Source organism: Cetorhinus maximus, chromosome 7 (genome assembly GCF_964194155.1).
Source record: "Cetorhinus maximus chromosome 7, sCetMax3.hap1.1, whole genome shotgun sequence".
In the NCBI taxonomy this organism is placed as follows: Eukaryota; Metazoa; Chordata; class Chondrichthyes; order Lamniformes; family Cetorhinidae; genus Cetorhinus; species Cetorhinus maximus.
This window is the reverse complement of record NC_135885.1, coordinates 111687429-111701823: the sequence shown is the minus strand read 5'-3', so window position 1 is coordinate 111701823 and position 14395 is coordinate 111687429. Positions and strand designations below refer to the sequence as shown.

At 44.8% G+C, this 14395-nt stretch overlaps 1 protein-coding gene across 3 annotated transcripts in view; it reads right to left on the bottom strand.

Moving 5' to 3' along the window:
• The window catches only part of abcc4 (ATP binding cassette subfamily C member 4 (PEL blood group)), a 405942-nt gene that overhangs the window by 32384 nt on the left and 359163 nt on the right, over positions 1–14395 (bottom strand). For all 3 annotated transcript variants that reach the window (XM_078545915.1, XM_078545916.1, XM_078545917.1), the window contains one exon: positions 12654–12826. In XM_078545915.1, the coding sequence (XP_078402041.1) occupies positions 12654–12826 (173 nt within the window). The remainder of the gene's footprint in view (positions 1–12653; positions 12827–14395) is intronic.

Genomic DNA, 14395 nt, shown 5'->3' with positions numbered 1-14395 from the left:
GTGTCTGGGGCAGTGGGACATGGGCAGCTTCCACTGATCCTTCAGGCTGTGCGACAGCTGCAAGGGATAATCTGGGGATGGAGTGCCTGGAATAAGGGCAGCCCGAGGTGATCATTGCAATCATGTCTGTTCACTTTGCTCCCAGGGATGAGGAGAAGTGCACAGTGGAGGCAGCAGGCCTCCTTTTTCATGATTCTGAGGAGCAGAAGGGGGGCACATCACTGTCAGGCAGGGCAAAGGGAAGAACCTTGCCCTGAGGAACATGGGCCAGCGGGGCTCCAGGAGGACCCAGAAGTTGAGGCAGAGACACCAATTCCACGGAGGTGTTGGATGCGACCCAGGTTGTACCTGATACGCCTCTGATATTTGCAGATGAGTGAGAAACAGTGCTCTAGGCACCTCCGCTCATCAAGGGACGTGGTGGTGCATATCGACCACATTCTTCAGAGGGATCTGATGTTGCAGGGGCTGGGAGGCCATCCATTGCCAGTGGCTATAAAGGTGACTACCGCACTCAACTTTTTTGCGAGTGGCTCGTTCCAGGGTTCCACTGGTGACCTCTGCGAATATCACAATCCTCCACTAATAAATTTATCCGAGAGGTCACCGATGCCCAATTCAGTAAGGCACACAATTATCTCCGTTCTCCCTGCCAGCCAGCTGGACTGCCAGAGCAGTGGGATTTGCATCGATCTCCGGATTCCCACAGGTGCAGGGTGTCATCAACTGCACACCTGTGGCTTTAAGAGCTCCCTGGCAGCAGCCACTACAATTTATCAATTGAAAAGGCTCCTAACTCTCTCAATGTACAGTTGATCTGTAACCATAGAGGCAGAATATGCAGGTCTGTGTGAGATACCATGGGAGCTCCTATGACTCTTACACCTTGAGTCACCTGCAGGTGCCATAGGTCTTTAAGGGCCCTCAGCGCATTCGGGGTTGGCTCATCAGTGATAAAGGCTACCCCCAAAAGACGTGGCTAATTATGCCTGTTCGGCAGCCACGAAGTGCTTCAGAGGAGAGGTAAAATATGGCTCATTCTGCAGCACACTCCTTGATTGGGCAGACCATTGGCATGCTGAAGATGCGTTTCTGATGTCTAGACCGGTCAGGTGGCTCTCTCCAGGACTCTCCCCAGAAGATGTCGTGCATCATCGTGTTTGCTGCGCTCTACAAAGCCTGGCACTAAAAGGGGGGAATGAGTTGCCAGGTGGAGAGATGGAGGAGCTGCACATCTCTGATGAGAAGGACCTCAGAAGGGATGAGGTTGATGAGGGTGAGGATGTTGAGGCCCCAGAGGGAGAGGCCATAGCACAGGTTAGACGTGGCAGATGGCTGCATGAGATCCTTATAGCCACAAGGTTCCAGGGTGATGACTATGACTAGCTCATATGAGCCTCTTTCACCTGTGCCCTCCATGCAGGCTCGACATTAACACCTTCTTTACTATCCTTATTATCTCAGTGTGATAAAGGCTATCCCCTTAGATGGAATACTCTCCACTTTCCTGGATGAGTACGGTTCCAACAACACTCAAGAAGCTGGACACCATCCAGGACAAAGCAGCCCACTTGATTGGCATCCCATCCACAAACATTCACTCTCACCACCACTGACGAACAGTGGCAGCAGTATGTACCATCTACAAGATGCACTGCAGCAACTCACCAAGGCTCCTTAGACAGCACCTTCCAAACCCACAACCGCTACCATGTAGAAGAACAAGAGCAGCAGACACATGGGAACACGACCACCTGGAAGTTCCCCTCCAAGCCACTCACCATCCTGACTTTTGCCACTCCTACACTTCGCTTGGTCAAAATCCTGGCACTTCCTCCCTAACAGCACTGTGGATGTACCTACACCACATAGGCTACAGCAGTTCAAGAAGACAGCCCACCACCACCTTCTCAAGGGCAATTATGGATGGGCAATAAATGCTGGCCTAGCCAATGATGCCCACATCTCATGAATGAATAAAAAAAATGAAGGACATCAATCTCAGAATGTGTTGTCACAGTCTTGTGTGACGATGGCCTCATCTTGGAACCTCTGGAGCATGTGGCTGTTCTGTTATGGGATAAGACCTCCACCAGCACACAAAGTGAAGAAATTTGACATAGGTGCTGTATTTTCAAGCATCCCACCAACATTTCACTGCCTATGGCAGCCTTCAAGAAGCAGAAGCAGCACTGCAAACCTCAGTGCACTCGTGGCAGTATGCCTGGAGCTTTGCAAGGCACCACTGGAGTGACAATCATCTGTCACTGGTTGTTGCCTGAACGTCTGAGGTCTGATCTGAAACTGGACTGTGGCATCTCTGCACAGGTCGTCCCTCATGCAAGAATAACATTCTGGCCTCATCCTCATACTGACTCCCAGCATGAGATCGTTCTTTAGGACGTAGTGATCTGTCACTCTCAGTCATGGTTGCAAGCCTGAGAGTCAGGTGAACTTTGAGTGCACAGAGAGCGCTTCGGTAGCGCCATTGTCTGATCATTGACAAGCACTCATGACCCAACCTTCCTACGGGGCTTCCCAAGGTCAAGTCCAACATTGCCTTGGCATCTGTGGCCCAGAACAGCATTACTTAGTAACTTTGTTGATAATAAAGAGCACACATCAGATGCAGCGGGACTTCACTCTGATCCTATTTGAGGCTTCCACATTTTCATTCTAGCAGTTTAAGATAGACACAAGGAAACCTGGCGCACTGATGGCATTGGGATGATCAGATAAGCATGCTGATTACCCATCGGAGATCTGAATCAAGGATTATCTCAAGCCATGCTAGCCAGACCTTCAGATCCAGAGCGGCATCCTTCCATTTAATAGTCTGGCATCAGGAGCCTAGACACACACCTCTGATCTTGCATAGTCATTGCTATCTAGTAGACACTTCAGGAGTCACAAAGTGCTGGCTAGGTCCATAGCTCTGCATCACGCAAGTGGAGAATGGGACCTACTATAAGGGTGATGCCTAGCTGTAAATGCGGTCACAATGTCATAATACATGCTGTCATGAGTGCCCAAGGTCCCCAACTATTACTTGAAATGTAACCCATACTCAAGCCTGTCAGACATGACATGGCGGCCATTTAAAGATGAACCAAGTTAGACTGACTCCAATTCGGGTCACCATTAAAACCTATCAAATCCACATTGACCAGTCTTCAGTGCAGCAGCATCAGAAGAATATACAAAACTGCAAAATCTATACTCATGAGGCCACATGATATGATCCTCTGAAGCAAGTCTCAGATATACATTGCCCAACCACCATGTTGATAGAGCAAGAAGCTTTGCTCATGTCACTTCTGTGAACATAAAGGCAACTCACTGTACTGAGATTGAGAGAGACACCATAGACCTGAGGCACACCACATGAGATAAGCGAAGAGGGGTGGGGGGGGGCACTTGTCACACTTGTAGGACCTTGGAGAATTGCATCAGATAGAAGTGCCATTCACTAGATGAGAATTTCAGATAAGCAAAATATATTTACAGAAGTGCAAAGTATATACAGTGAGTGACTACCCAAGCTACCTTTGTGCCCTCAATATTTCTTAAAGTTTTGTACCGCTGCGTTGAGGTGCTTGCCTGATATCCACAGCAGAGCTGAAGGCAGCCTGCTGACTACTATGCCCTGTTGAATGTGATGACCTTGGTGGGTGTCCTCTGGAGGGCCGAGGACCAGAGTGCCCCGGCCTGCTTTGACTCTCCTGCTGTGGGACAAGTGCACCCTCCTCAGCCTGAGCAGCTGGAGTGACAGGCAGAAGGGGCTTAGAACAGCTGGACAGCCCAGGTGAGTCCTGGGTGGATTGGCCTGGTGTGTCTGGCTCACAGTCCTCCTCTCTGTGGATGCCCAAGGGCCCCTCCCTAATTCCTTTAGGAGAAGGGGCTCGTGGAGGTAGATCGAGGTGCCCTGTCTTTACCTCTCGCAAAGCCACTGATGCATCCCATTCATGGCTAAAGCGATGGTGTGCTGGTCCAAGCACAAATCCAGCACAAACTCCTGGACCAAGGTCTCCATGGCGGTCATCACTTGGTGAGCTTGATGCACTGGCATGTCGGCACCACAACATCAGTTCTAATCTGGTGTGGCCTCTGACAACCCTGCCTGTCTTTGGAGCTCCAACATCTCTCTGAGAGCAGATCCCAGATTCTAAGGTCATTGGACTTAGTCTGAGCAGGAGCCTGGCCTCCAGCAGTCCTCTGAGTGTCGGTGACCATGGCTATCACTGCCTCCGCCTCCTGTGGACCTAAATCTGTGCTGAGGATGGTGACCCTGAGCCTGCTCTAAAACTTGGTCCCACCGAGGTGTGTGTCACGCGTTTGTGGAGGGTGCAGGTGAATGCAGTGATGGCTAGAAACCTAGTGGGTCCTCGGGATCCTCATCCGAGGTGGCCTGGTGGCTGGGGCTGATGGACTGGCTTGTGGTTGTCTTCCCCTTTTCTTGCTCGTGGCTGTAATGGAGAGGAGAGATAATTAGTGATTGGCTAGATAGCCACCTACATTAAAGAGCACCCACAGTTTCAGTGAGTGGGTGAAGAGTGGTTGATGGGGCCTCACTGGTTTATTGGGCGACACCGATCTTGCCTTTGGCACAGGAACGGTCCCAGTCCTCACCAGCCAGCTCTGCCGCCTTCTTTCCAAAAAGTGTGAGTTGTCTGAGCTTTGGCATCCCCCCTCTTGTTTGGGATCTCTCCCTGTTGTTGTGGGTGATCTTGTCCTGCATAAAGACAGATGGACAGACTGTGAGCAAAGCAGAGATAAGCATGCCTGCTTTCTGTAGGTGCTGAATGGATCTATGTAAGGGCCAGATGCGACTTGTGCAAGATGTGACAAGAGATGAAGATGTAAAAATGTGTGGAAGAGATTCAGTGATGATGTCCCTTGTGCTGGTAGTGTGTGAGATCCCTATGGATTGTAACCCTGCAAATGCCTATTGGCCATGTGACAGTGTGAGTTGAGAGTGAGAAGGTTGACTTATGCTGGTGGAGCAGATGAAATCTTTCATCCTTTTTCTGCACTGGATAGCAGTCTTTTTCTGAGGAGCATAGGCATTGGTCACCCTGGCGAGCTCCTCCCAAGCCTTGGTGGTGAGGCTGGTGGAATTCCAGCTCCCTTCATGGACTAAAAGACCTCTCGCCAGTCCTCGACAGCCTGAAGGAGTGCCGCCAGTGCCTTGTTGCTGAACTTGGGTGCACAGTGGTCGTCTCTTTTGGGGCCCTTCCAGTGCTTGCTATGGCAAGTCCTGGGCTGCAGAGTGAATGGGTGCATGGGTGCTGTTTAAATATGGCACCTGGAAATATTAGCTAGTGTGGTAATGGTGGGTAGATGAACCCCAGGCTGCCCTGCCACGAGATACGATGTGCTCCTCATTTATGCATGCATAATGGGGTGAAAAGCAGATGATCTGGTGCGGACCCCCTCCACACTGGCCGGTGGGGTCTGCTCCGCCTTTCCCGCCCGCCACCACACTTCGTGTTCGGAGCAGAAAATTCCACCCTCCGTCTAATGTCACAGTCACTAACTACTGATTACTGTTGAGGTACTACCAGATGTTACAGACAGTGACAATCACTGGATTGGTCTTGGAATTATGGTCTACTATTTGTATATCATAAAATTTTAATTTTTAAAAATAAAAAACTCAAATTGGATTCTTAAAAAAATATTTTTTTCTCTCTAGAGAGCACACTTCAATTTTCTCCACAACAGCCCTACGTGTACTGATCTACATTGGCTGTCACACAAAGCCTCCATTATAAAATTCTCATTCTTGTTTTTAAATCCTGTGCATCACCCTACTGCCTCTGCCCCATCATGGAGTTGCAGATAGAATGATGGAGGTAAAACCCCTTTTACCACTTAAGAAGCAACTGAATGGTACAATCAGCAAGGGAACAGAGAGCTAGGTATCATCTATGGCATGATGGCATAGAATGGCATGGCAACAACGTGTCAAAGGCTGCAGAAAAGTCAAACAGTGATAAAGCCGCAAGGTCACCGTCACAAAGAATGGTGCTCATTGCTTAGTTAGGGCTATTTCAGTGCTGTGGAGGTATGTCATGAAAATATAATGAAAATGAAAGTCAAACAGTGTGTTTATTTTTTCCAAAGGTTACTGATAAAATTAGTACTATGAAAAGATTTGTATTATGAGAAAAATAAAGTTACAAAAACAATTGAGAACAATGGAGCTTGCATTAAAAAGGGAGAAACGTGCATAAAGGAGATGAGGCTATGTGTAAGAGGAGAAGGCATTCTAAGATCTAACACAAGTGTGAAAACACTTCAGCCTCTGTGTATTAAGTTGCTGTCTACAGGGACCAAAGCTGAGAAAACTCATTTCGAAATCCACTGTCCAGGGTATTGTGTTGCTTTGCCTGGGTCTGTTTAAATCTATTTGTTTTTACTGTTGCCTTAACTGGGGTGTAACTGAAAGCCAGATTAATTAGGGGTTTTAGGAGTTATTATAGTAGTAATTTGTAGACCTATATACTTGAAATCTTTTCTTTTCTTAATAAATGTTTAATTTAGTTTTCTAAAAACCTTGAAGTCGCGGTATTCTTATTACTTCTGAATTCTGGGCATGCATCTCGAAATAAAATACAAATACAGCTGTGAGCAAGTGATCAAGTTTCCCTCATGGATTTGATCCGCCTGGCACACATCATCTGCCATATCATAACAAAATTGGGGGCTCTTTGCGGGATATTTGAAATTCCTTGATTCGTTTGGAGTTGGTGAATCTTAAGGTTAGGAATATGAGAAGCACTTTGAATTCAGGAGTTGGGTGTGAGGTATTTTTAAATTGCTGAGACTGCAAATATGGCTGTATCCATGGCTACATCTTTTATGGAAGTAGAAGATAGAACTCTGATTGGGTTACAAAAAGTATCTACTGGTAAGCTAACAGAGTTGGCGGATAAGTTACAGTTGAGGTTACCTGTAGGGGCAACGAAAGCAGGCATAGTTGAAGTGATAGCACAACATTTAAAGTTGGAAGGGATACCTGCCACTAGTGAGTCACAGCTGGAGGTAGTGAGACTTCAGTTAGGAATGAAGAGGCTTGAATTTGAACAAGCAAAGAAACTGAGAAAATTTGAATTAGAGGCAAACGAAAAGGAAAAAGAATTAGAAATGAAAAAAAACTGGAACTAGAGGCAGCAGGAAAAGAAAAGGAAAAAGAAAGGGCATTCCAAAGGGATTTGGCGGAAAGGCAAGAGAAAGAAAAAAGACAGGAAAGGGAATTTGAAATTGTAAGGGACATATCTTTTTATTTCTGTTGGACTGTTGTAAAGAACATATCTTTTTATTTTCTGTTGGACTGTGGATTAGAATTACAATGGCTGCAGTTTGAAAGACATGTCCACTGGAACAAGATGAGAGATATATACAATGTTGCAGCCCTGGAACAGAGTGTGCCATGAAAGACAGGGTGGGGCCGGAAAGGAGTCCTGGACTAAGGGAGCTGCCTGGAAACAACGTTTTAATTGGCTCCTGACTGGGTGATCAAGTTTTTGTGTGAGGACACTGTGGAAGAATAGCTTCTAGCTTGAAAGGAATAAGACCTAAAACCTCTTTCTCCTGTGTGTGGAAGATTCTAGTCATTCCACAATAATAGCTAGCTGGCTTTTTCTCCCCATATCTCTATAACCTGCTCTCTCTGAAAACCCCTGTCAAGAGGCAAAGGGGAAAATCAATGAGTCATTGAAAGGCAAGTGCTCAACTAGTGAACTAAATACTGAAAGTACTGGAAGACTAAAAACTTCTGAAGTTGTGGTGGTCTTACTTTTTCTGAATTCAAAATAAAATACAAATTGCAAAACAGTTGTGACCGCGTGATTAAGTTTCCCTCATGGATTTGATCCGCCTGGTACAAATCATCTGCCATGTCATAACAAGTGGCAGAAACATGATTGCTCTGATGGCCTTTACCTTGGTAGCAAAAAAGTCCACGTGCTTCCTGCACTTGTTAGTGGTGAAGTTGGAAGGGATTGTGGAAAGTGATTCAAGATTGGTAATGCAGAAAAGAAGTTGGGGGTTCTTTTGGCTCCCAAGGTGATCCTGGACGAGTGTATAGTTTTGCCAGAGGAAAGGGAGGCCTACTAACACGTCATGTGGTCCAGCCAAATCTTAAAACCAGTTGTACATTGATTTACCCAAGTCTGGCCATTTGGACCCAACACCATCAGACTACAAGATAAGCTATAAACTATAGAATAGGTTTGTTAAAAGTAACAAGAATTTATAATAAATAGATAAGTTTATAGAACTTTGTTATGCCTCCGCAATACAACACTAATAAACGGCAAGACATTTAGTTTTCTCGATAATGTCTAATTTTAGAAATGTCCTTAAATTAACTTATACGTGTGTATAATTGTACATGAGTGTCTAGCCTCAGAAGCTTTGCTGTAAGGCTGTCTGAGATATAAGAACCAATGTTACAATGGAGAGCCTTGCCCTCCAGAATTTTGTTAAATTAGTCCTTAGGTCTCCATCACCTTCAAAGTTCAACTAGGAAGAAGAGGATCAAATACGTATCTTTCAAAATCAAATAAAGCTTCTCATCACATGCAGGATTACAAACAAAGAGAACTTCTGCAGACAAAGGGTCTATCCTCTGGAAAGTAAGTACATTCCATCCAATAGGTATTAGATGCCATTTATCACTTGGCTGCAAACTATATTTGACTTGTTTGAACCCATGCAGAAAAAGCAGTTACCATGAAGTGCTTCTGGTAAGATCAATCGAAAAGAAGACAAGCTTCTTTAAACCAATAAAATGCAACAAAGGTAGAATAAAAATATACCACATGCATACAGGCTGTTTTGTCGCTAATATAATTTGGAAATACTGGATCAGCTTCTATTGTATGTGGACAATACTAAGCTCCAGCTTTCTGCCTCCAACATTGGCCCAATTGCTGTTGCTATGCCCCTCAAATCTTTGTCAACCATCCTGATCCAGGCAAATCAAAATATCTTGCAACTCCAAATCCAGTTCTCCAACTCCATGGGTTCTCAAATGGCTGATAAGTCCAATGCATGATCTTCAGACTCTGCCAGATGTGGGGCAGGTGGCGTTGAAAGGTTGGGTAAATGGGTTGTTTGGAAGTTTGTGTGCGCCCTCTGACTTCATCTCTGCATATTCCTGACAAAGTCTCTTGATTTGTTCAATGCTTTCCTGAATTAGCCTTCTCCATTTTGGTGGGTCACAAGCCAGGGTCTCCTATGAGTCAGGGATGCTTTGAGGACATCCCTAAAATCATTCTGCTGTCCTCCTGGGAGTCTCCTGCTGTGACTGAGTTCCAAGTAGAGCAGTCGCTTTGGGAATCTGGTGCCAGGCATATGAATGACATGTCCCACCCAGTGAAGCTGGTTTTGAGTGATCAGGTCAGAGGCTAGGAATCCTGCAACGAATAACTCACCTCCTGACTCCCCAAAGCCTGTCCACCATCTACAAGGCACAAGTCAGGAGTGTGATGGAATACTCACCACTTGCCTGGCAAGTGCAGCTCCTACAACACACAAGGAGCTTGACACTGACAGGACAAAGCAGCCCGTTTGATTGACACCACTTCCACAAACATTCACTTCCTCCACCAATAATGCACAGTAGAAGCAGTGTGTACCATCTACAAGATGCACTGCAAGAATTCACAAAGGCTTCTTCGACAGCACCTTCCAAACCCGTGACCACTACCACCTAGAAGGACAAGGGCAGCAGATAGATGGGAACATCACAACCTAGAAGTTCCCCTCCCAGTCACTCACCATCCTGACTTGGAAATATTCGCCGTTCCTTCACTGTCACTGGGTCAAAATCCTGGGACTCCCTTCCTAACAGCCCTGTGGGTGTACCTACACCACATGGACGTCAGCGGTTCAAGAAAGCAGCTCGCCACCACATTCTCAAGGGCAACCAGGGATGGGCATTAAATGTTGGCCTAGCCAGTGAAGCCCACATCCCACGAATGAATAAAAAAAAATCAGCACCTCAATGCTGGGCAAGTTGGCTTGGGAGAGGATGCTGCTGTTGGGTTACTTTTCTTGCCACTGTATTTGGAGGATCATGCAAATGTACTGCTGGTTTACTTTTCCATTGCTTTGAGGTGCCTGGTGTAGGTCGTCCAAGTCTCCGAAGCATATAGGAGCTTTGAAATGTCTCGAACATGACCTGCCATAACAAACACCCTGTTTCTCCAGTGGGATAAGGGGTAAGACCTCATGGCAACACCCATGGTCCAAACACTGGCACTTGTTCAACTACGTTACTGTTTGAGCAAGGGATTAGAGAGAAGTCCACATCACCCACGCCAGGACAGATACTGCTGATTGCTGGACTGATCACTGCCTTACCTGATCTACCAACTCCACCAGCCTGACCTCCAAACAGCAGAGGCAGCAGAAGCAATGCCCAAGAAAATTAACATTGAAGGCCTCAAAGGTCCCATCAAGGATCCCTTCTAGTTCAGTGCCTTACTGCCAACCTCTCAACCTCTAGGCACCAGAAGTTAGTGTATCCATAGTGACAGTAAAGTCCACCATAACAAGCACCTGTGAAGGGGTCCTTGGTGTCTCTACCAGGAAACACTGTGACTGGTGTGATGAAAATGACCAAGAGATATAGGATCTAATCAAGCATAAGCACAGAGCTTTCACTGATTGGGAACTCCATTACAGCTGAAGAGAAAAGAACCAGTCCTATAGGTGGCTGAAGGCAGCGGTACAGCTTAAAACCCTGACATAAAGAATAAACAGTGGGTTGAAAGAGTGTGAGAGATCCAACAACTCTCAGACACCAATGACAAGTGTGGTTTCTTCAGTACTGTCAAGCACTCAAGGGCCCAACCTTCTGAGAGTCAAGCATGGAGGGGGACTCATCAAGGACATGGAGGCAGTAAATGCAAGGTTTTATCCTCATGAAGTTCTGTGCTTCTTAACTTCACTTCCAATATGCAGAATGTTGCACATATCTGTATTGAACTTCTTTTAATACTAATTAGTCCATATAAAACTGCTGTTGAGAATACTTTACATAATCTTGGCTGGCTTATTTGAATCCACGTTTCCTATCCCTGGCCCAGTGTCATCTTCAAATTTAACTACTATGGGCTATAAATTGAGATGTGTGTGAGCGTGCGTGTTTAATATATACAATAGGGAGCGAGAAAGAAAGGGGTTTGGGTGTTGTTTTCAGACTGTGAAATGTCAAACTTCAGCTGAAATTTCAGTTATTCTACATTTACTATAAATTTCAACTAAGGCGCTGTATATACATTGCATAAACTGGCAATTGAACATGAGTTCCAACCAAAAACTTTGATCTTGTGTGATCTTTCTCATTTAAAGGCTTCAGAAACCCTTCATTTCACGATCTAATTTGAATCTCTTGAAATGCTTTTAACTTTTATTCATATTGTTAAAAATAATCAGGCTACTCAATATATATGCTACTAAAGGAAATATTTCACAGAACCATAAGAATAATTTTTCCCAGGTTTGATTCCTGGCCTGCATTGTGTATGCTGACTTCAACCAGGATGGCAATTAGGATATAAATGCAGACTGCAGCACCTTTGGGCTAGGGAAGGGAAAATAGTTCTCTACTTTGGTTGTTATGCAGTGATCCTTATTGGAAATGCTTGTGTTTGCTTATCGGATAAAAATGCAATCAGGCCTGAGGGTAATGGCCCTGGTTCTGGCACTCAGATTCAGTCAAGGCACAGGCATGGTCGCTTGGTGCTGAGAACCTTGGGACCAACCCTCAGCTCAGAATCAATGCATTCAATATGCGATCAGGAAAAGGTTGAGAATAAATAAATAAATTGCACCCTTTCTTTAAAGATCATTTTGGAAATCCTATAAAACATTTTATATGATTTTTATACAGCCCTTTCATTAAAAAAAAGCAATGCACAATGTCCTATAGTGAAGAACTAGTTCACATTGTACCTATTCAAATCCCATGTTGACTAAAGAAAGAACCTTTGTGATACTCACTTCAGCTGGTAGAAATGGGTTAAAAGTAAAGTTAGAATAAATTTCATGGGCCGATTGGAATTTTCCAATACTCTACTTCTTCAAATTCCTATGACTTTGTTATGTAAATGGGTTACAATTAATCATCTTATCACTCGACTGTTCATTGTAAATTAAACTTGAGTATTGTTTACACAGCTAAAAAGGTTACAAGAATTTAAGGAAATACTCTGTGAAATCCTGATGGACAGTTACTGACTCTATAAATTTCCACTATGGTTTTGAATGGCACTCGTGGAGTCTTATAGGATTTATTCCAGCATCTACTTCTTTAAAAGAGGCTGCTAATCCACTCTTAGGTTAAAATACACTGTACTTCTAAGCAAGTTTAAATAATAATAGAATTACAAAGATGCGGCAGTTTTTCTGTCCAGTACGTAGTGTTTCATGAATGCTAAAATCAAAATATCAATTAGAGTAATCCAACTCAAATTACAATACTGCAGCTTTTAACTATGTGTCTCTATCTTCTTTGTTGCTGATTATCAAAAAGCCTGGTTTGAAGGTATTACTGTCAATACACTCTCTTAGCAGCATTTACAGCGCTGTTATAATACCAGTATAAGATCACTTGTATGAGAAGTGCAGGTCATTACCGAGGATCCACATTTGCCGTTGCTTCATCGATGATAAGTATTTTACTTTTTCTGAGAATTGCTCTGGCAAGGCACACTAGTTGTCTTTGTCCAACGCTGAAATTGGAACCAGCTTCAGCTAGTTCTGTCATCATCTTACCTGGCAATTCTTCAACCACCTCCTTTAGCTGCACCTATGAAGTGAATCATACAATGTAATATTATAATATTAATATCAATTTAAAGAAGGTCAAAGAGTATTTGCAGTGCAGTTTGCTTTTAGCCTTTACACAACTCCTTGAATTTGAAAAGTAATACAATATTGTTTACATCTGTTCAATAAACGTCAGAGTTCCCAGTACTGGGGTAGTGGGATTTATTTTTTCATTCCCATCCCATTAAATAATAGTTATTGGGACCATAGGCATTAGAAATAGAGCTCTGCTGTTTCATAAATAACCTCCTGCTTTAACAAAAGCAAATATCATAATCAACTTTTATCTCAATAAAAAATGACTTAAAGTAGCAGCTTTATGCCCTGTATGGTTCAATGAATTGGGTTAAAAGTGAGTCCAGTACACTTCAGTCAATGCTCATAAAATCAAAGGTCTGCAGTGTTCCTTTTCTGACCTTCAGTTGCACAATGGCCAGCAACCTTTGTCCTCGGTGAAAGAGCAACATCCAACGTCAGACAAGCCATAATGCAGTATCAGATAAAAGGAACTCTGTAGAGGGTTCTGTTCCTTAATTTGTCACCTGAGGGCCATTCCCACCGCTATCCTGGACTGCCATGGTTTACCTGATAATTCAGGAAGTAATATGAACTGGAGCAGACAAAAGGGAAAATGTGGCAAAATGTGGGGTGGAGCGGGATGTAGGATCTGAGGTTGACGACTGCCTCACTGTGCCAACCTTAATTTCTCAATCTCCCTTCCCCAGCTGCTTGGTGCTCCAACCCCATCCATTGCATACGGAAGGGTGAAGGCGTGGGTTCCAAGTCCATTTCCCTCACATCTACTCCTGTTCCCACTGTTTCCTGAAACTCTCAGATAAACCATGCCAGTATCTCTAGGCCAGTGATGGGAATGGTCACACATGCGACAAATGGAGGGATTGGATCCACTAGAGACTTCCTTTCACCTGATCACTTCCCTGGTAAAGTCCATGGGAGGAGGAAAATACTGTTCTGGGGCAGGGCAGGACCATACGATGTCATGTTCAATATGATGGAAACGCCGCACTGTCTGAAAACAAACTAATATAGGTCAAAGCCAGCATATAACATTACCATAGGAGTGATTGCATGGCGTGTGTGTATGCAGTGGGGTAGGAAGGTTATACAGGAATCTGGTACTGGGCAATGAAGCCAGCAAGGTATGGATGTACAGGCCCTGATGATTGCATTGACAGAGTCTCATTTAAATAAATCACAAAAAGGTCCAGCTTGACACCCAATCAGGGTGCTTGGGGAAATTTGGCTGCTGATGGGATCCTGTGGGAATGGTCCCAACAGTCAGTGACAGGAGAGGATTCCATTGAATCACGTTCTTGTGGGGGGGATGGGGATTATGTTTTTAATATAGCAAACAGGCCACGCTGTTGATGGCAAATCCCCAAAAGATTGTGGGGATGCTGCTGCTGGGAATTCCTCAAAGATCAGCAGAGTGGGTTGGGGGGCCAGCCAAAGAACTCCTTGTAGGCCGGGGGACGGGGGGGGGGGAGGGTGGGAGCATTCTCACTTCCCTCCCCAGCTCGCATGGAAC